The sequence below is a fragment of the Rhinoderma darwinii genome, chromosome 12 (assembly GCF_050947455.1).
Source record: "Rhinoderma darwinii isolate aRhiDar2 chromosome 12, aRhiDar2.hap1, whole genome shotgun sequence".
Lineage (NCBI taxonomy): Eukaryota > Metazoa > Chordata > Amphibia > Anura > Rhinodermatidae > Rhinoderma > Rhinoderma darwinii.
In genome coordinates, this window is record NC_134698.1 from 55,917,249 (window position 1) to 55,941,118 (window position 23,870).

Genomic DNA, 23,870 nt, shown 5'->3' on the forward strand with positions numbered 1-23,870 from the left:
AACACGAACAGTGATAATAATCATGACATTTACATCATATACAAATAATAAAGGAGTAAGAAAAGTAAGATCAAGAAAAAAGAAAAGAAATGAGAGAGAAAAGAAAAAAAAAGGAATCAAAAAACAAAGATCTAGCAGCCCGTGGGCTTAAAATGGTGATGATCTCTTATCCAGGGCACCCATCTTTCCTGAAATAAATAGTTCTCCATCCCTAGTGTTATTTTATAATTTAAGTGGGTTTTTATATTGTTTGCTACTTCTGTTACAGGGGGTTTATATGTTCCATGGTTGTGATTAGGTTACGTGCTGCATCTAATATTCTGCAACAGACCCATCTGTTTTCTTAGCAGATCGATTCTTCACAATTCGATTTAATAGGGCCAGTGCCACTGTAAGATCCAGACCAGAAAGGCTTTATTTTTTCACCACCCCACCACACACGTGTCAGGTGTCCTGTTTTCCACATTCCCCCCAACAGAGACCTAGTGTATTCTGATTGAACTGAGACCATTTCTTTGGATGGATGGATGGATGGCCGAAATTTATTTTTTTATCCAATCTCATACAACCTCTTTAATTTAGGACTGAGAAATTGATGTTTGACTCATGTAGCAGACTAAGCATTATCTTTTTCTGTACAATATAAGTCCGCTTGGTCTTCCATATTCTTATAGGTGTACCGTCAAGTTTTGAAGAATGCATTCCCACAACTAGAGATTAAAATTTACACAAAGTGGAATAAATTGCATCAAAATTTACACAAGTTACAATACATTTAGAAAGATGAGAAGTCAATGTAAATATTATTGTATGATGTCAGATACACCTGTATACTGACTCACTGGTTTGGCCATACATCTTGCATAGGTCTCGGGCACCGTGAAATAATAAGTCTTGACTACTGTATACGTTTTTTCTGGATATAAAATGCTCTTGGTCGGTTTAGATGTTCTGGTAACAGTTTGCTGGATTAGAAAAACATGTCTGCCTTCTTTCAAAAACAGTGCCACACCTGTGCACAGTTTATATATGGTATTGCATCTCATCTCCATTACCTTCAATAGAGCTGAGCTTCAATCCCAGACACAGCCCACGGACAGGACTGCCACTGTTTCTGGAAGAAAGCAGACATTTTTTTTTCTAATCCGGGACAGCCTCTTTAAACCATTTTAGCTGTAATGGCTTATACAGGTCAACCCGATGATGTCAAGAACTGTGAAAAAAGTTGTAGGGAGAAGAGAGGTTACAGTTTTGATTTTTTTTAATTCATTTAAAAAGTAACAGCAAAGCAGTGTCATCACTGGCGTACCTATTATGGGTGCAGAGGTTTTGTTCGCAACACGGCCCTAGAGCCTGAGGGGCCCAAAAGGTCTGTCTGGCCCGTATCCAGATACCAGTGCTATAAACTACTGGGGGGGGGGGGACCAGAAGCTTTAGGACATGTCACCTCTCCTGACATGTCTATTTAAAAAAATACTTATATTATATCTCCATAAAATAACAATTCTGGAACACATCTTCATAGAACTCTGCATTGTGTCGTTCCTCTGCTATTCCGCCTAGAAATTTATGAATGACAACTGGGTGCTACCATTCCGCTTGTCAAAGGGGTGTGTCCCTACAGTCTCACTCTGTCAGTGCTGATTGGACATTGTCAGTCTGTGTAGGGACACACCCCCAACTGGTAACACCCAGTTGTCAATTTATTTATACATTTCTATGAGTAATAACAGAGGAACTGTACAAAGCAGAGTTCTAAGAAAAGATGCTCTAGAATTTATTTCATGGGGAATACAATTATTTACTAAAACAGATATGTCAGGAGAGGTAACGGGTCAGCTTTAAGCCTCAGCGTGTCATAGACAAAAGTTACTGACATCACACTTAAAAGTAGTAGCCATCTGCGAGGTGTATATTGTTCTAATGACCATCAGTAAAAAACTTTTCAATGATTTATGGTTTATCAGGAAAATCTAATACTCTTTGAACAAGCAGCTTCAATAACTGGCAAAAATGCGAAATATGCAATTTAATATAAGATACAAGAGCCGGCAACATCAGTAAAAAAAATCTTTAACTATTCCAGTTATCATCCATATAAAAATGCAAGTATGGTTAGAACCAGTCAGAACAATTCATCTACATTTTACAACATTTATGGAAAGCGATAATAAAAAAAACGGCAAGTTTTTCTGGCAATGCTCACATCTTACTTTGTGTTCCTCCAGCTTGCACCAGTCATTGTCTCAAGAAGTAAACCTGAAGGAGCAGTTCTCCAGGGCGATCAGCCTATATGATGATGCTTTGAAGAACCGAGAAGAGCTTCTGAGGGTTACCCAGCAGCAGAATGAAGATTTGGGGCGGCAACTGCGCGAAGCCCAGAGTCAGAATTCAGAGCTGAAGGAATCGTTGCGCAAAGCAACTGCTTGTCAAACAGAAGTGGAAGACAAAGCACACAAGTAAGTCCGATGACCTACAACTCCTAACATTTCTTCTAAAACATGCCGGTCCTTCAGAAGTGGATTTCACAACCAAACAAACTCAGGATTCTTGATTTTAAGGATCTTAATATGACACGCTACAAAATTGCTTATTCTAAATAATATTATATATCCTTGAAGAAAAGTTTATCGGCATCTGCGGACATGCCTGTCAAGTGAATACTCTGCAAAATATTAAAAACAAGTCCCTAACAATAACCATTGAATAGATTTGGCTGCAGTAGCACTGTTGGGAAACACCGCCAATACAGTATGTGTAGCTTACAAAGGTCAAATATTTATTTTACACTGTAAAATGCTTTGCATTCAAGTGTCTAGAAGGTTATTCTATAGTATGTATGCCGTGTGTGTGTGTGTGTGTGTGTGTGTGTGTGTGTGTGTGTGTGTGTGTGTGTGTGTGTGTGTGTGTATTGCTTCTGATTTTGTGTAACAAAACCGATTTAAAGGGTAACTAAACGTTTGACAAACTTCTGACATGTCAGAAGTTTTGATTGGTGGGGGTCCGAGCACTGAGACCCCCATCAATCGCTAAAACAAAGCGGCAGAAGCACTCGTGTGTGCGCTCAGCCGCTTCGTTTCTGTTTGGCTTTTTCCGGAAAGCCAATGTATAGACTTTCTATTGAGCCCGTACTCCGATTTCCTGAAAAAGCCAAACAGAAACGAAGCGGCTGAGCGCTCACATGAGCACTTCTGCCGCTTCGTTCTAGCGTTTGTGGTGGTCTCAGTGCTCCGACCCCCACCAATCAAAACTTCTGACATGTCACTATGACATGTCAAAAGTTTGGAAAACGTTTAGCTACACTTTAAAGTATTTCCTAAACATTTTTCCTACCTAATGAAAACAAAGGGTGGTTATTAACAGTACACATTCAGATTGGGTCACCATTACTAGTGGGGTACCCCGGGGGTCAGTATTTGGCTCTATGCTGTTCAATATATTTATTAATGACCTTATAGAAGGAGTGTACAATAACATTTACATTTTGGATCTGGTGAAGTTGGAGGTTTGGGCAGAGAAGTAGCAAACTAAGTTTAACATTGATAAATGAAAGGTTATGTACATGGGAAGGGAAAATACATGTCACCATTACATACTAAATGGGAAAACATTGGGTAAAACGGACATGGAAAACGACATAGAAATTTTAGTAGGTTAAACTTAACTGTAGCAAACAGTGTCAGGCAGCTGCTGCCAAGGTAAATAAGATCATTGGGTGCATCAAAAGGGCATAGATGCCCATAACGAGAACATCGTTTTACCACCTTATAAATCACTAGAGAGACTGCGCATGGGATATAGTGTACGGTCATAGGCACCAGTACACAAGAAAGACATAGTAGAGCTTGAGCGGGTTTAAAGGCGGGCAATTAAAGTAATAAATAGAATTGGTGGACTACAGTACCCAGAAAGATTATTGAAATTAGGGTTATTTATAACAAAGATGGCTGAGTGGTGACCTAATAACTATGTATACAGATATCAAAGGTAAGTACAGAGATCTTGCATGTACATAGAGTATTTTTCCCCAAAAATGGTGCTAGTCCATAATAACTTTGGCACCACCATTTTAGCAACATCCCTTTGATGCGTGTTTTTTCAAGTCTCATACTGTCGCAGAATAAGATTAAAAAGTCTTGCACAATTTTTCTAATGCACATTATGCCACTTTTCTGACACTTTTTGCTTGATAAATGTTTCCTATCAAGTGTCCCTATTAATCTAACCTCATATAGCTTTTACTACTTGCTGCTGTGTATAAAATACATCATATGCTTAAAGTATCAATCAATTTGTCACATTGACATGACCAAAGTAACACAATTTATAAGTTATTTCTAAGCATGACAATCCCACTCACATAATTATAGTATTGGTAGTAAGAAACATCCCCCTGCACTTGTGTGCCATAGGGTGGCCTTACACGGCGAGATAGGACATTCATTGTTAATAGAGTGGCGTCCCTTATTCTAGGCCTCCATTCATTAACTGGAGCAGAGAACACCTACAAGGACAGTCTCATGCTCTGGAGGGCCCGGCACATCTGTGCATTACATGGACATTCCATTGATTTCAATAGGCACCCTGTAATGCTTCCTTTCCCCTGTGATGGCACTGCAGGGGAATTAAACACTTGATCTCAGGTTCCCTGGAAGATTACAGCTGATCACTGGAAGTACCAAAAGTGAGGCACGCTTCTTATAAAAAGGGATTTTTCAAAGCGGGCAACCCTATTAACCCCTTCCGGCATTTGAACGTACTACTACCAATTTTTTTAGCCAAAACAGGACATAGTTGGAACGTCCTGATGCTAGTGTGGGTGCAAATGCTGTGCCCGCGCAATTATGGCTGGGGTCCTGCTGAAACAGCCAGTATTCGAGAAACCCCAGCCGTTTAACACCTTTGATACGTTAAACAATACTGGGGGCCCCTTTTGTTTTCTCCCTTTCTGCCCTGGCATTGTGACCGCCAGGGCTGATGATCTTAAGCAGGGTGCCGGTCCAGGAATAAGGCCTGTTTTACATTTTACAGACATTAAATTAACCGAATGTAAAAACAATAAATAAACTTGCACATCTGAAAAATAAAATATACACATTTATTTTAAACAAATATCACAAAAAATCAATAAAACATATAAATATTTTGGATCTTTGGAACCATAACAACCCATACTGTAAATGTACTCAAAATTTTGCTTAAACATTCAACAGCGCATTCCACAAAAAACAAAATTTCATGCAGCTATGAAAACGAAAATTTCAAAAAGTTATATCTTTCGGAATTCAGGAAGATAAAAACTACAAATTCAGTTTCTCGTGCTGAGCACCTAGTCCCCAGACTTGTCTTCAGCTGAGGACCCTGCAGACCCCAATGCTCCGTATCATAGTCTGCAGGCCCATCACAATCTGTGGGACCTGTGATCCCACGTATTCCAGCCATTCCTACCAGAAACGATATGTAGAATTTCACACGCTTAGAGACAGCATATAAGGCAAAACTTTCCACGCTGAGAACCGATGTCCAGAAACTGGGGAAAAGTACCTCCACCATCAAGGCGACAAGGTCTTTGCACCAAACCCCGTTGGACACATTCCTTTCAATTTTGGTATTTATTTGATATAATGGGTGATGACACAATAACTTAAGAGGACCCTGAATCTGTGGAACCACAGGCCCTAATGAACACATTGCATCTCATCTTTAATGGTATTTTGGAGGTTTCTGCCGATACTCCTCTGAGCTTGACCAGACTCAGATCGTTGGGATTGTAGGATTCACAGATATAAACTTAAAGAACGTATAATGCTAAATCTACATGATAAAAACCATATTGAGTTTCAAGGCAAGACCCTGCATATTTTGCCTGAAGTTTTCCACCTTACTCTCCAAAAACAATGAGCTCTGTGACATCTGCTGGAAGCTCTACGCAATCGCTAATTGGCCTACACTTGGGGTTTTCTCTAATCGCCTCCAAGATCCCCACGCAAAATGGACTCCAGTTCTCTGGAGCCCTGATGACTTACCAGCCTTCATGTCAGCATTAGGGCCCCCTATTGCAACTTTGTATTGGCCTTTTCCTCCTTGTGCTCAAAGGGAGCGGCTTTCCGGACCCTTTAGGAGCCCCTCGGGGACTATTACAGGCCCACCTTCGGCATAAGGAAATATGTACTTACAATTTCGATGCTACAGTTGCCTGACCTACTAGATTACCCCTCAGCCCTGTTGACATCTCACTTTCGCAGAACGCTCGGAGAGCATGTTTTAATCTGTGGCTAAGCCAAAGTACCAATTATTGATTTCAGCTTCTGCAGCTCGATTTGTGTCCCTTTGGGATATTCTTCTCTGAAGTTCGTGTTGTTAACTTAGTGCCTCCTTACGGGGCTTTCTCAGTGTTCATGTTCTTATTCTCTATGATAAGTGGTGCGGAGAGGATGGGGGCATTAGTTACAACCTTATTAATGCTTTCATTTTTGCCTAGCTTTTTTGCCCTAGCCATCTCCAAGACATCTGTATCTTCTTTACTTCACAGTTGTTTCTTCGTGATTCAACCTGATCCCTTTCCTACTACCGCCTCTTTTTTTTCTCTCTTTCTTTTGTTCTCCTTTCTCTATTTTTAAAGTTTTTTAACCTTTTTCTTTCTCTCATCTTTGATTTTGATCTGTCCGCAGTGTGAAACTCACTGCATATCCTATATTGGTGCGTTTTTCATGCACCTACGCGCTCATTGAAGTCACTGGGAGCGTGAAAATCACGCACAGCACACAGATGCACATCCGTGTGCTGTGTGTGATTTGCACATCAATTCCATTGAAAAAAAAAGATGTGCTATGCGAGTGCGTGAGAAACGCATGCCACTCGCAAAGCACACTGATGCATAACGCAACACACACGGACCAGATTCACGCGCGTTTTTCGCCCGCGTGAATCTGATACGCTCGTGTGAATGTAGCCTTACTGATTTCCTAATTTCTTTTTTACATATACTTTTGAAGTATGAGAAAGAAAAGACAGGAGGTGGTCTGTATACATGTGGGTTTCTTTTCTGTACTTTGTAAATTTTTTCTTTGCAGACCAATCTTTTGCCCGTATTCTTAAAAATTAATAAACATTGATTAAAAGTCCTACCAAAGTGTGGTTGACAATCATTCTAAATTAAAGTGTAAAATTTAATTTAGAAAATGAAAAAAATTAAAACCAAATTTAAAAAAAAAAAAAAAACAGGGTAGACTAGATGAAAAATTTGGTTCTCCGATTTCAATCATTTATGTTGTTAATATTCTAATGAGAGACGGGTGGCATTTCTAGGACATCCGTGTCTTGCATGTTTTTGGAAGGTCTCATTTAGCTTCTTTACTTCTATAGTTAATTAACAATAGAAATGTTACAAATAATGATGAGTAGAACAATTGGATTCTAAATGGTTACATTTCCCAAACTGGAACTTTTTGTGAGAGAATGCTTACACCTCAAGTCTGTGGTTTTAACGTTACTCAGCAATGCAGATATCTGCATGGCATTGAGTGTAGGGTCTTCTCCTATAGGGTATGGAAGTTCCACGGGCCCCTAAAACACACACAATAAAACAAAGCCCACCCACCGTTAAATTCACACAATGACAGTAAGACACACACACAAGGGTAGCTGTCTTTTATACACCAAGCTCCTGCCTTTAGACTTGAGATGCACAAACACACAGAAACATCTGTTTCAAGGGTGCTTCTTACATACGGGACAGAAGAATAGTGACTGTGAGACACGTCAGATGAGTGTGAAGTGCATACAGCTCGGCAAATGCACATCAAGAGGGGGAGGCAGGTTAAAACCTGGTTACCTTTTCCTAACACAGCTGTGACAAGTATGTTGCTGCTGAGAAGAATCAGTGTAGGAAACTCATAGTAAGCACAAAGAATTTAGCACTGGGGTGCGAGAGGGATAAGGGGTCTGTGAAGTACCAGGATTATCATAGAGCCGAGCAGAGAGTACACAAAACTCTTTTCAGCTCACCGGCAGTCAGCACAGTCACATTCTGCCTTGTCCTCCATCAATCTCTCTTGAATATGGCATGAACGGAACAATGTGCCCACTTAGAGCAGAGAAAGTGCCTCTTGTCTGTTTATGAGGAAAAGTAGGATAACCAAGATGATCTACGGGACCTCGATATTTTCTAGAGCATTATTTGAAGGGTCTCTTTAGTCGCCAAGTCAAGGTCCTTATAATACTGAGGTGTAAAGGTTTCTTATTCTCAATTCCCCTGTGATATCATTTTGATTCTTAAAGAAGTTCTAAAGTTTGGTTCATGTCTTTATGGATACAGTAAGTGGTATATGTACATAAAGAGTTATGGACATATCCTGTGTAGATAAGCAACCCCCGTCTCCATGCAGCGAGGGTTCCCGAGATTATCTTTCAAGTGAAAAAACGTACAACAGTTATAGCAAAAAAAGACCAAGAGGTACGAAAAGCTTCTAATACACATTCTAATAGTATAGTTGATCTTTCTGCTTTGGTTTTAAATGCTGCCTTTATTTTCCCTCGGCTCGCCGTCTTTTGAACAATATACCCCTCCTAAACCATATTACATATGTAAAGGACATTCTTTCCTTGATTCTGTACATAGGAAGTCTTTCCAGACATGTTTAAAGGGATCACCCGCCTTGGACATTCCTTTTTTGTCTGAAGGGTGTCTTGCTGCTGGGACACCAAGTCATATAAAATGGTGGGCAAAAAGCGTTTGATTCTCTTGCGGTGTCACCACAAGGGACACGAAGCACTAAACTGTGCCCGTTGAAATCTATGGGCTGTAAATGTAAAGCATGGGTGTTCAGTGTCCGACAGAGTGAGACTCTTGTACCCACTCTCCACACAAAAAATGGGGTCTCAATTGGGAAACCTACGCTGTTAAGTCAGAATTCCCCTATAGTTATTTGAAACTGGGGTTTCCATACCAGATAACCCCTTTAGGCCATGCACTTTCTTTGGATCTTCCCCATCTTACCAATATCACAATTGAACATAATATCCCATTTCCATATGGAGTCTGACTATATATGGTGGAATGCTTTATACCGTATATGCTCTGTTGTGGCATTGAGGCTGTACTTCTTTACAAAATATGCATAAGTCTGGGCAGGAAGAACAGCAGAGTTATTTGCTGTCCAGCTATTGATCCTTATTAATATTATTACATTACTGAGCGACGTTTCCAATGGACTGTTTCCTAGAGTGAACCTCTTGACGCGGCAGTTGGGTACTGCTTGGCATTGTGCACTATTCAATATATTTGCCAATAAGTATGTGCCTTGTTAGGGGAATATGCCACACACAGTATCGTACATACCAAGTGGCATACCCTAGAGTCCATCTCCACCAGTAATATTCACCAATGTTCTAGGGTTTGTTAAAAATCACTTCGTTTTTGTCTCATACTGTAGATGTTATACTACTAGAAAGTTTAGAGGACGATCTGGGTATTGCGGTCTTGTCTTTTCCTTGGACTAATACTCTCATCAGTATTCTACCAGTCGTTGTACAGAGATAATTTAAACTCATTTCTTTCCATAGCAGTTAATGGTGTATTGGTTTTATAAATCCTATTAAAAGCAGTTTGTATGATATTGGGCAAGAACATCTGAAATGTATATAGTGTACTCCAGTGGTTACAATCATTTTTCAGACCGTGGTAATTATCTATGTAGATCTCTTGTAATGTGAAATAAATCGCTGTGGGTTTATTCAGAATTAATTGATAAATTAAATTGATCAATAACTGGAAAGAAAAATTACAGGTATCGTGGTGTTTTTATATGAAGCGCCCTTGCCAAGTTCTCATCTCTCCTACCCTATGTATATACAAAACAGGTCGGATTCTAACATTTATTTATTTGTTTTGACATTCTTATTGGTTCTAATCTCTTTTTCCAGTTGTCCGATTGCAAGCACTAATGTAAACTAAACAATTGATGTTTTCATTCTGGTTGCCATGGCTACGTCCAGGGACATGTGTTTGTGTAAATATATATAATTATATATTTATGTAAATACAATTTCTTCTGTGAAGTTTGATAAACCTATAGAGAAACAAAAATGAGAGGTATTTTCATGTGTCTGGACATAGCCATGTAAACAAGAATAAAAACATCCATGTATGAAAGTTAGAGCATACAAAAAAAAGAGTGCAACCAATCAAATTTGTGATTTGATTTCCTAGCCATCACTTCAGGATGAAAGCTGGAATATGATTGGTTGGCATGGGTAATACATTTGTGTTTACTGGCACTAGTTTTCATACATGAGCCCACCACTGTTTACTCAATACACAGTGAGTAGTAGACTTGAAGTTACTTCTATTTTTATTTCTGTTCACATCTGTATTAAAGGCTTTGTCGCAGATTCCTCTAAAAATCCCAGACAGAAGAGCGCAGCACTCAGCGCTATTTTGTCTGGGAAAATTCGGTTAAAAACCCTATGGACCCTTTTAAAGTCCATGGTCTCCGTCCGGCGCCGTTCGTGTCCGTCATGTGATAGATATGGCGTTTCCATTCGTATCATTTTTTAGTACCTATGACGGACAGGATCAGTCATTTAACCACTTATCAATATTGATTTTGGTGCTCACAAGAAGGGGATGGTGCTCCCTCTATCAAGTTCCTGTAACATTATAGTTAATAAAAAAAAATGTTTAGAAGTCAGAGTCCCCTTATGGGACTAAAATAAATCTGGGTGACAATGCCGTAATGGTTGTTGGACACCTTACTCAAAACAGATATAACTAATAAACAGCTGCAGATAATTCTTCTTGATAGTAGAAAACTCAAGAATGTTACATTTACTAGCGATTCCTTTGGAGGGGGGAGAGCGGCTTTTAAAAACCTCCATTAACAGAACAGCCATTTTTTTTCCAGTGCCTGTATGACGAGTACCTTTTTTTCCATGGTCAACCGGCCCATCAGAAGATTCTCCGGTAGGCCCAGGCTATGCTGTTATAATATGTCCCACCAAAAGCAAGGGGTTTATGAGGATTAATTCACAAATAACCTATGCTGATGAAGCCAGTGATATCAGTACTGATATTGCACTGTGCTGTATGGAAAGATAAATATTTCCTCCGGTGGGCCCAAGGAACCCCAGTGAACACTGTTTTTATCCATCCAGTACTTGTAACTTTGAAGCGGCATTAAAACAACATTGTAGCTGTAGCCGTGTAAAATCTACAGAGTAAGTAAATTACAGAATCTATTATGTGCTGTAACTTCTTTTTAACATAATCTGTCACCGCGTCTACATTTGCTTAGTAAACATCTCGGAGAATGAGCTGTTGTTTCTTTAAGCCATGGATCCCGGCAGAGTCTTTCTGCTTTTTATGAATACATATTCCTTTACTAATCTGTAAGTGAGCAGTTTGCAGTAGAGAGGCCGTTGTATACTTTGAAATACTATGTAAATATGCTTTTTTAATTCTGGATGAAGCCTACCATCGCTAGACCTAATTTGTTTGTGCTTTCGGTCTTACTAAATATTAGTCTTGACTTTACAGCTATTTCCCTCTGCCAGACACCCGCTTTGTGTCTGAAATATTCCACAACAATCACCTACCGACCGTTTCCCTCTGTGGAGTTTACCTAAGAATGCTCCGTATATTTTGCTACTGATAAATCAATAGTACTGTGTTGTAATGTGTAAACTTCCAGCTGTAAACGACTTATAAGCAAACTCTAACCACGGGTCGGACTTGTCACCCCTGGTCCTGTTGGCTTATAAAACATTCTGCTTGTTTCAAATGTAGTCTGTATGTGTCAGCTTAGTGAAACGTGTACATACTGAAGGCATGTATTCCTCACATGGTAATCCCACAGACAAATATAGGAGCACCACACGCACCAAACCTACCCGACTTGTTGTTTTTATTAAGCTGGCAGACGGACTTCTGTACATTATATTGATGATAATATTGTCGATACTGTCAAAAATAGGCAACTGGTCCAATCTCAGAAGTAGTGGCAGACAAGGGCATACATACCATAGAGCAAGCGCTTGTCATGGGGCTCCTACACTGCGTGCACAATTATTAGGCAAGTTGTATTTTTGAGGATTCATTTTATTATTGAACAACTACAGTGCTGACAGTCAATACAAAATGTTAATAAACCTGAATATTTAAGAAAGTAAAAGTGAGGTTTTGGCTTTCTTAGGAGAATATCGATGTGTGCATAATTATTGGGCAACTATCAGTGTGCAGAATTACTATGTAACTAAAGGAAAAAGGAAAATTTTCCCGTCTCACTTTTTATTTTCATCTGTTAACCCATTAGTGACCGCCCCATAGTGTTTTTATGACGGCCACCAGAATAAATAAATACAGCAGGGAGCCGTTAAATCTCTGGTAGCTGATGGCTGGGAGCATCCCTGCTTGAACGGGCGAGATCGATATGAGTATCCATCTCGCTCGTTTAACCCTTCAGATGCGGCTCTCAATAGCGAGCTCCGCATCTGAATGGTTTTGGAGAGAGGGAGGGAGCTTACTCTCTCACCCACCGGCACCCTGCGTGTGATCACAGGGTGTCGGTATCTTCTATGGCAGCCAGGGGGCCTAACAAAGGCCAGAGGCATGGCCTAGCAGATGCCAATCCGTTTTACACGGACAGGCAGCAATACACTTCAATACAGAAGTATTGCAGTGTATTATAAAAGCTATCGGACGATCGCATAGTGAAGTCCCCTAGTGGTCCTGGTAAAAAAAAAAAGTTTAAAAAAAAGTATAATAAAGTTAATAAATAAAAAAGTGGAAAAAAAATAAAAACCCACTTTTTCCCCTTACAAACTGCTTTACTATTAAAAAACTAAAAAAATTACACATATTTGGTATCGCCGCATTCGTAACGACCCCGACTATAAAGTTATTGCATTATTTAACCTGCTCGGCGAACGCCATAAAAAAATAAAAATAAAAACCAATTCAAAAATTGCTGTTTTCTGTGAATCCTGCCTTAAAAAAATGGGATAAAAAGTCATCAAAAAGTCGCATGTACTCCAAAATGGTACCAATATAAACTACAAGTCGTCCCCCAAAAAAAATCCTCATACAACTGCATCGGCGAAAAATAAAAAAGTTATCTCTCTTCAAATATGGATACACAAACAAATAATTTTGAAAAAAAATCGTTTTTACTGTGTAAGTAGTAAAACATACAAAATCTATACAAATTTCGTATCGTTGCAATCATAACAACCCGCTAAATAAAGTTATTGTGTTATTTATACCACACAGTAAATGGTGTAAATTTAGGATGCAAAAAAGTGTGGCGATATTGCCGTTTTTTTCTATTACCCCGCAAAAAGAAGTTAATAAAAGTTAATCAATGAATGATATGTACCCCAAAATGGTGCTATTAAAAAACACAACTTGTCCCGCAAAAAACAAGTCCTTATACAGCTATGTCGACACAAAAATAAAAAAGTTATAGCTCTTTGAATGCGACGATGGAAAAACGTAAAAGATAGCTTGGTCATTAACCCCTTAAGGACGCAGCCTAGTTTGGGCCTTAAGGCTCAGAGCCCATTTTTGAAACCTGACATATTTCACTTTATGTGGTAATAACTTCGGAATTCTTAAACCTATCCAAGCGATTCTGAGATCGTTTTCTCGTGAGACATTGGGCTTTATGTTAGTGGTAAAATTTGGTTGATCTATTCAGTGTTTATTTGTGAAAAATTGCGAAAATTTGGAAAAAATAGCATTTTTCTGAATTTAAATGTATCTGCTTGTAAAACAGAGGATTATACCACCCAAAATAGTTACTAGTTCACATTTCCCATATGTCTACTTTAGAGTCTTTTATTTTTCTTGGACGTTACAAGGCTTAGAACGTAAACAGGAATTTCTCATATTTTTAAGAAAATTTCAAAAGCCTTTTTTTTTAAGGTACCTGTTCAGTTCTGAAATGGCTTTGAGGGGCCTTTGTATTAGAAACCCCCCATAAAACACCCCATTTTAAAAACTAGACCCCTCAAAGTATTCAAAACAGCATTTAGAAAGTTTATTTAACCCTTTAGGCATTTCACAGGAATTAAAGCAAAGTGGAGGTGAAATTTGCAAATTTCATTTTTCTTGCTGAATTTCAATTTTATTAGATTTTTTTCTATAACACAGAAGGTTTTACCAGAGAAACACTACTAAATATGTATTGTCCAGATTCTGCAGTTTTTAGAATTGTGCCACATGTGGCTCTATTGTGCTCGTGGACTAAAACACAAGCCCCAGAAGCAAAAAATTATTTACTTTTTGTGTTACCATATTCTGGAAGCCATAACTTTCTTATTTTTCCATCAATAAAGTCGTGCGAGGACTTTTTTGCAAAACTAACTGTAGTTTCGATCAGTACCATTTTTAATTACATGCGACTTTTTGATCTCTTTTTATTCAATTTTTTGTGAGGTGAAGTGACCAAACAATTGTGATTCTGGTAGGGTTTATTATTATTTTCTTTTATGGCGTTCACCGCGCGGGATAAATAACGAAATAATTTTGTAAATCAGGCCGTTACGGACGCAGCGATACTAATTATGTATAGTTTATTTGTTTATTTATATATTTTTTTAATAATAAAGGACTGATAAAGGAAAAAGGGGGATTTTTACTTTCAAAACTTTTATTTTCTTATTTATACACAACTTTTTTTTACTTTCTTACTTTGTCTCACTAGGGGACTTGGGGGCAGGAGGCCCTGATCGGTATTCTAATACACTGCACTACATGCGTAGTGCAGTGTATTGGAGCTGTCAGCTACTCACTGACAGCAAGCATAGTGGGTCCTGACTTTTTTAGGACCCACTAGGCTTCCGTAGATGTTATAGCTGGACGCCATTGTTAGGCGTCTGGTTGCCATAACCACCATCGCCGCCCGCTATCATGTAGCGGGCCGTCGATGGTGGTTTAACCCCTAAGAAGCCGCGATAGCTATTGAACGAGGCTTTTAAGGTGTTAATCAGCGGGGACACATCGATCGGTCCCCGCTATAGGAGCTGCGGCAACCGCTGTACAAGACAGCAGCTGTCACAGCTCCTGTTTGTGTCGGGAAGATGGCCGAAGTGGCCGTTACTCTCGTGACGTACTATTCCGTCATGGAGCGCGAAAGGGATGGTTTCCATGACGGAATAGTACGTCACTGAGCGTTAAGGGGTTAAGGTTTAAAATAGGCTTGTCATTAAAGGGTTAAAGTGAGAATAATAAACAAACAACTTAAAATGTACAAATAAACAATTCTGACATTTATAAAAAAAAAAAAACTGTGACCAATATAGCCCCCCTTCTTTTCAATAACTGTCATAAGCCTTCCATCCATGGAGTCTGTCAGTTTCCTAATCTGTTGACGATAAACTTTTTGTGCAGCAGCAACCACCGCCTGTCGGACACTGTTCAGAGAGGTGAACTGTTTTCCTTCACCGTAAATCTGCTGTTTAAGAAGGGCCCACAAGTTCTCAATAGGGTCTAGGTCAGATGTGTCATTCTTTCATCTCAAAGACCTTTACTGGCTAGCCATGCAGTGGAGTACTTCGATGGAGAATTGTCCTGCATAAAAATCATGGTTTTCTTGAAAGATGCAGACTTTTTCCTGTACCACTGCTTGATGAAAGTGTCTTCTAAAACCTGGCAGTAGGTTTGGGAGTTGATTTTTAGTCCATTTTCAACACGAAAAGGTCCAACTAGCTCATCTTTAAAGGATAACCAATCGTTCAACAAACTTCTCACATGTCATAGTGACATGTTAGACGTTTTGATTGGTGGGGGTCCGAGCACTGAGACCAACACCCATCGCTAAAGTGAAACCGCAGAAGTGCTCGTGTGAGCGGTGAGCCGCTTAGTTTCTGTTTGGCTTTTTCCGGAAATCAATGTAGCGGTGTACGGACTCAATAGAAAGTCTATGAGCCCATATTTCGCTACATTTCCCTTTCTGGGAAAAAGCCGAACAGAAACGGCTCAGCGCTCACACAAGCACTTTTGCCGCTTCTTTTAGTGATTGGTGGAGGTCTCAGTGCTCACACCCCCATCAATCAAAACTTCTGACATGTCACTTATGACATGTCAGAAGTTTGTTGAATGTTTAGTTACCCTTTAATAATACCAGCCCATAGCTGTACCCACCTTGCAGGCGTCTAAATCGAAGTGGAGCTCTTTGCCTGTTACTGATCCAGCCACGGGCCCATTAATCTGGTCCATCAAGAGTCACTCTCATCAGTCCATAAAACCCTTTAAAAACCTGTCTTCAGATATTTCTTGGCCCAGTCTTGACGTTTCAACTTATGTGTCTTGTTCAGTGGTGGTCGGGTTTCAGGCTTTCTTACCTTGACCATGTTCTGAGCACTGACCACCTTGTACTTCTGGGCACTCCAGGGAGGTTGCAGTGCTGCAATATGACCGCACTGGTTTCCTGGTTGCTTCACGTTTGATTCTTCTCAAATCTTTGGTAGTTTGCTTGCGGGGTTTTTTCTCAACCAATTTCTTGCAACCCTGTTGACTATTTGAAGCAAAACTTTGATGGTTCTGTAATCACGCCCCAATATCTTAACAATTTCAAGAGTGCTGCATCCCTTTGAAAGACTTTTAAAGGGTAACTAAAGGTTTGACAAACGTCTGACATGTCTAAGTGACGTCAGAAGTTTTGATTGGTGGGGTCCGAGTACAGAGACCCCTACCAATCGCTAAAACGAAGTGGCAGAAGTTCTCGTATGAGCACTCAGCCGCTTCGTGTCTGTTCGACTTTTTCCGGAAATCAATTTATTGGAGTACGTGCTCACTAGAAAGCCTATGAGCCTGTACTCCGATGCATCCACTTTCCAGATAAAGCCGAACAGAAATGAAGCAGCTGAGCGCTCACACTGTCGCTTCTGCAGCTTCGTTTTAGCGATTGGTGGGGGTCTCAGTGCTTGGACCCCCACCAATCAAAACTTCTGACATGTCACTGACATGTCAAACGTTTAGTTACCCTTTAACAATTTTTGCCTTTTCAGAGTCCGTTAAGTCTCTATTTTGTCATTTTTGCCAGAGGAAAACAAGCTGCCTAATAATTCTGCACACCTTGATACAGGGTCTTGATCTCCTTAGGCCACACTCTCCCTCATTACACAAATACACATCACCTGATATGCTTCATCCAATAAGCAGTCAAGTTTATACAGCTTGGAGTTGGAAAATATGCATGAAAATGACGAAATGGTCAAAATACTCACTTGCCTAATAATTGTGCACACAGTGTAGGGAGAGCACTGAGTCCTGGTTGGTTCCATCCCTTTGATACTGGGCGATAAGAACCTCTGCGGGGCTCTCCTCTCCAGAGGAACTGAATTGTCTGCAAGAAATGGTGAATTACCCCAAAGGTCATGGAAAGAGCATGGAGAAGGAAACAAGAGACTCTTTTCTTCTCGGCGGTAAAACCCAGCACCATAGTGAGTGTCGTATTTTGATTTTTGCTATAGGGCCCACTCTTATCTATGTACGCTACTGATGTCAACCCATCAAATTCTATATGGGAAAATGCTGACACTACGATTATTTGTGGTCACCCCTATTACATTTTACTCCTCCATGTTCATGTCCATGTTAAAAAAGCCACCAGACACCATTTAGAGTAAGATTGCACAAGCAATTATTGACATAGTATATTTCTTGACTTGTAGGCTTCGTGGCTATTTAGAGTCTACATATTTATTTGTTACGTCTATAAAAAATGCATTGACTGTACAATTTATGCAAGCATAAACTGCCAGCAAAAATTGATGGTTGACTAAGACTTTCACTCAGACTCTTTTCCCCGTGTGTCTTTTGTACTCCAGTAGAAATCAGTGGTGAATCTCACGCGTTTTGTTTTGCAGCATATATTGTGTATTGACTTAAATCATATGAAAATCACATAGTCCAAGTTGTAGTTGCTCTGGGAATCACACATGATCCAGTTTGGTTGTTTGGCCTGTTCATAATTGGCGGCTTATATGTTGGGTTATTATATAGACGGGGGAATTTCTGCCCCTGGGTTACACAAAAGTCCTCTATGCCAATGGCCAAACTCACCAATTTTTGTATAGTTGCCATAAAACACTAAGAGATCCTTTGAAAGGTTACATACAACAGTAGAGGGTCACCCAGATATTCTGATTAAAAAACGTAATAAAAACATTGCAGTTTTCCATTTCTCTTTGACAGCCAGAATAGAACAGCATTCCCTATTCAATAAGAAAATGGAAATCTAATGGACCCATTATAACTCAATGCGCTTTTACAAAATGGATCATACAGGATTCGTTATGGCTTCTGTAAAAATGTAAGCCATGACACCAGTGTGAACGGAGCCATATCTATAGCTGTCAACTTTTTTGAGTAGTATCTCATTTCCATTGTTATTGCCATTCTGCTTTCCCTGGGTGGCAAATCTGTCTGATGTGGGAGTGGATGATATATCACTGGGTTAACGTGACAGACAAGAGAGCTCTTTGATTTTCTTTTGGCAAATTTACCAAATGCCTTGGGCACCTCTGTTTGTACAGTATTGTATTCATTTCATTATTTCCTTTTCACCCAACCATCCTCACTTTAAATTGTGGGGCTCGAGGATTGTAAATCATCCTTGGGCACTATTATATTTAAATATTGCCATAGGATGTAACAGTATCATGCAAATAATTTACTATACATTCATTCATTGCTTAGGTTTTCAACATTTTATAATATGTATATACAACAAATTCTTATCTCTATAACTGTAATAATCTAGAATAATTATTTTATTCCTTATATGAGCAGCCAGCCCTGTATTTATTTAAGGTTCTGCTACATGTAGCAATCTACTACATACAGTCTGAAGTAGAATATTTAGCACTTTCCTCAGTATAGAATCCCTGACCCCCATTCCGCTAGGTGTGATAGCTAACGGCAGTGGAATTCAGGTGGAGACTGAACGGTGGCCATGAATGTACAAACATGTCTTCATTCAAGTCTATGGGTATTGTGGAAATAGATGAGCAAGCTGGCTTGGCTTCTTCCATGACTCCCACAGACGAGTGGAGAGTCGTGAACATGCTCATTCACCTTTCTATACAGTCTTCACTTTAATTTTACTTATGGTAGCCCCCTCGCCTGGCAGAACAGGGTTGAGAGGATTTATTATTGTTATGTATTCCACACTCCTATATCATCACTACACAACTAACATGCTTTTTTTTTTGTATTATTGCTCCACTTCATCTAAAATGAAAAATGAATCAACTTTACTTATAGTCTTTGTTTAAAATACTCTACCGTTTTGTTTGTTTTGTGTCTACAGCGACTATTCAGACTTTCCTGTCTCCATAGTAACAGACTACAAACAAGTCCTGCGTGGTCTGATCCTGTAGCCATACTCTCTTCCAGGACGGATGGAGGGGAGGATGATTACAGAATCAGACCACAGGGTTTGTTTGTAGACTGTTACCATGGAGACACATAGGTCTTCATAGGTGCTGTAGACAGAAAACAAACCAAAAGTCAATATGCAAAGTTGCTTCCTTTTTCATTTTAGATGCATTAGGACAATAAAATAAATTAAAATAAAAAACAACAGTCATTGCCAAGGCGTGTCCACTCTTTAAGGGATACAGGAGAATTAGATGACCACCTCTATGGGAGGTCTAATAGTAGCCATAATGGTTGTCACCAATCTTTCACGGAACCAAAAATATCTAAGAAATGGTCATGAAATTCGCAAGAAATGGAAGGCTCAATGGCCAGGGATATTTTTCATTTGAGATGAAATGCTATTTAATACGCATCACATGGATAATTAAATGATTTTTTTTTACTGAGGAAACAATTTAACCTCTCAAATGTTACTCTGAAGGAATATTCCTTTAATAGTATTTTTTTTCTTTTCTTAGCATTAAATTCTATTAGCAAAAAGACACACTGAACAATATCTTAAAAGCAAATTATGATCACTCAAAGGTTGACATTTTTTTTATATAAAAACTCACATGTTGAAAAAATGGATTAAATGCACAGACACAGAAAAAGCACTGATGGAATTTGCAATGAAGCGTAACCGAGATTAAGAAACAGCAAAAGCCAAAAGAAAAAAAATTTGACATTTTTTGGGCCGAGTGCTGTAATGAGGTTTAATGGTTTTTACTTTTTTTATTTTATTTCTATACATGAAACACAGGTACATGCAGAGACATGCGGGGCCCCTCGTCGACTTTCAATAGGAGTTTGACTTTAAGAAAACTAATCTGCTCAAAGTAGAAGGGAAGTTTGTAAAACTTGGCAGACTTCTCCGGAGTCTCAGATGGCTGTGATCTTTGCTGCAATTTTATTTGTTAAATGTAATTTAACCTTATTGCTAAATGTCAAGATCCTTTAGCTGTCATATAGATTTTTTAAGTGAAAAACTTATGTTACCTTTTCTTTGTATGATAAGAGTTGGATTCTAGCTGCTAACCACCTCAGATTGCAGCTTCATATGGGCCTTGTATGCAGAATGTGAAATTACACGTAAAGAGGATGTACCTGCAAAGTCACAAAATCACCAGTAAAAGTCCTTGTAGAATAGAATCAGGAATATACCACTATTTACCTAGGCAGATTTGCCTTTCAGAAATCTGGGAAAGTAGGGTGAGAACCTTTGTAGGAGTTGGGATAGCAGCCGGCCTTTCAACTTTCCCTGAATCATATAATACTATGAAAAGAATGGGTATAATTTTTACAAAATGAAATATGGGGACAAAACAATGACGAATATTGACACAGTTTTTCTATTTCCTTTGTGTTTGTTATTCACCAGTGTCAAGATCTCTGCTTGCAGTCAGTGAATTGTCTCATTCGTTGTTTATTACTTGAGGTTTAAAACCTGCCCTGATAATGTCGATCTGACACAGTTGCATGTCGCATTACAGTGGAGGGGACCGGTGTCAGTGGGATGTAATAAGGACAAGTTTCCGGCCTCTGGATGTAAAGAATTAATGTTTTCATTCAATGAGAAGCAGAGATCTAGAATATAGTAATAGAAATGCTAAGTATATTAGAAGCTTTTGGAATCTATCATTATACTAAGAATAAACTCTGTTTGCATAAAGCCGGAAAACCTATTTAAGACATACTGTATGCAATGAACAACTACTTCAACCAAGAACAGATGCTTAAAATTGAGTTCCACTTTCCTGTCCTCCGACCTAGTGCCAATGAAACTTTTCTGACTTCATTGGAGGGTGGTCTGCACATCGCCCTATACAGGCGATACCAGATTTATAAATATGCCAGTTACCCATGCATGAGAATAACATATGGGTTGTTGGAATCGCAGTTAGGACTTTGGAGTCCTGATATGAAACTATAGGCCCATCGATATGTTGCATGTGGTGCATAGCTTTCCTTTGCCTCCCTACATTCCTCTTCTGGGAAGGTGGTTTAAGGAGACTGAAGAGACTATAGTTCGGAGTCATTTACCTGCTGAGAATGAGGGTTTAGCTGCTGGATTATTTTTTCCGGAGACGGTGTATACACATAACATAATTATATTATTTTTTCGGGCCGTCTAATTAGACCCAGGGCGGACTGCTGCTGTCACCGAGCCAGTGATGTCACGTCATTTGCATCCATCCACTAAGTATTTGTATAAACTGTTACTGCTAGAGGCTCCTCCAGTTTAATTTCTATGGAAATAAGCCAGACCTTAAGTTTAGTCATTCATTTGCCCTATGGCTTCCATTAATTAATGTAACTACAGTCCGGTTTATCGTCGGAGGTATTATACTGCAATATTAACACAGAAATCTGTAAGTTTGTCCTTTGTCGATAGTTTGCTCAGCACTTTACACTGACTATTGAAGCTCTAGGATTTGTGCTTAGGGCACTGTACATGTGAGTGTTCTTTGCGTTGTTACCTGACTGGACCTCTCTTTTCCTCATGTACCGGTCTCCATGGTTCACGGTGTAGTCCTCAGACATTCGAGATCCTTGCCTGAGAAGAGAGGGAAATATTGAGGCTGAAGACTGATCACGTCTATGTGATTCTATGGGTCAAATAATAAGGCATTGTACAAACTACTGATCACTTGGGTATATTATATATCAACCACGTGGGCACTATATGGATAGCATATGTGCCACTTTGCACTAGGCAGCTAAGCACAATGTAAAATAATGGGAACCAAATCCTGAGAGAATACTGCAGAAATCACAAGAGAGCTTAAGCAATGCCCAATGGAACCAAGTGACAAAGCAACAATTAAAAAATCTGACTTTTTATTTTCAAGCAATCTGCAAGCATATTGTATCCAATCACTTTTCCACAGACAAACGACATAGTGACACATCAATCCCTTTATAAATCACTGCATAGAAAATTGTAGGGCAAACCACAGTCGTCCTCATATCTATCAAGAGACTAAAGACCAGGGGTGGCCGGCTAACTGTCTTTTAGGAGCCTCATAATGCCTAGCTGTCATTTAAGAGCCTCAATGATAGGAGCGTTAACGCATCTGCCAAATCAAATGTTTCTGTTTTATGCCGCAGTCTAACCCTTTCCCTTGTTATCCTGAGGACCACCCTCCAAAACCAACGCTAGTAATAACATCTAGAGAATACTGTGATCTCAGCCTCCGGGTCCAGAGCTAGTGACACAAATGACGCAAACCCTAGTGCCCTCAGCAGATTGTGCCCACACTAGCACCGCATTCAGAGGTGTAACTTTCAGCTCTTCGGCCTTATTGCAAACAATGCAAGAACTGGACGAGGGTATCTATAAACTCATTTATCTCCTCCATGGTCCTGCACTGCTCTCCACCCCACAAACAGGAACTTACATGCCAGCACCCTCTGGAATCTAGCTGACGCTGCCTGTGCCAATCTCTGCTGTAAGAAATCAGCATTCGAGAAAACAAGTACTGATCCAACCCAAAAAATTCAAAGTTGCTTTCTTGACCTTTTTATATAGTCAAAGAGCAAAAAATCCTAAGACATGTCATTGGGTTCTCACTGTACCTGGGCTCCTATTTTTGTCAATGATACAGAGTGAATATTTTTGAAAGGGGGCTTTATTTGCATTTTTCACACTCAGGACCTTGAATACAAAAAAAAGTTCTCAATGGCTACCCAGGACATGTAGGTTCAGTCACCTAATATGATGCTCATCAATATAGTAGCCAAGGAGGAAAAAGTACAAGGTGAATAAGGCAACCTGGGGAAGAAGCCCATTTCAGTTCTCCAAAAATGTACAGTATACTTCTAAACCAGGGGTCTGCAACCTGTGGTTCTCCAGCTGTTGAAAAACTACAACTCCCAGCATTCCCTGATTGCTACACGTTGTTAGAGCTTGCTGGGAGTTATAGCTTTGCAACAGCTGTAGAGCCACAGGTTGGAGACCACTGTTCCAAACCATGTTGTCCATAACTAGTCACAAAGCTTAAAAGTATCTTTTTTGACATAATCAGGAAAGGTTTTCAGACACTGAATGTCAGCAAGAATGTTTCCATTCAGTGACAGCAAAAAGAGAACAATAGTGAGGAATTGAAACATAAATTAGACTGTGGTAGAACTGATCACTATTCAATTAATAATTGTATTTACGTAAAACTGGAGAAACCCCTTTAAACTATTTGCATCAAATAAAACTACATTTTAGGGAAAAGTAAACCGCAAACTCATCTGAACATACAATGCGTAGTAAGTTTCAGACATTTTTGATAGTCATTCTTGTCATTTACTTTACACTGGCATTGACTAGAAGGGGCATTGACTTATGGCATTATGTGCAGAAGCATATCTGCATATTGCTGCCGGCTTTGCGTATATCCTCCCTGTAACCCGGACTCTTCTGAATGACCTCAGGCGATGCTATGTATTTCCATTA

At 39.4% G+C, this 23,870-nt stretch overlaps 1 protein-coding gene across 2 annotated transcripts in view; it reads left to right on the top strand.

Annotated features, from left to right (window-relative positions):
- MIPOL1 (mirror-image polydactyly 1) overlaps positions 1 to 23,870 on the top strand; it is a 302,694-nt gene that overhangs the window by 273,392 nt on the left and 5,432 nt on the right. For both annotated transcript variants that reach the window (XM_075844430.1, XM_075844431.1), the window contains one exon: positions 2,229 to 2,459. In XM_075844430.1, the coding sequence (XP_075700545.1) occupies positions 2,229 to 2,459 (231 nt within the window). The remainder of the gene's footprint in view (positions 1 to 2,228; positions 2,460 to 23,870) is intronic.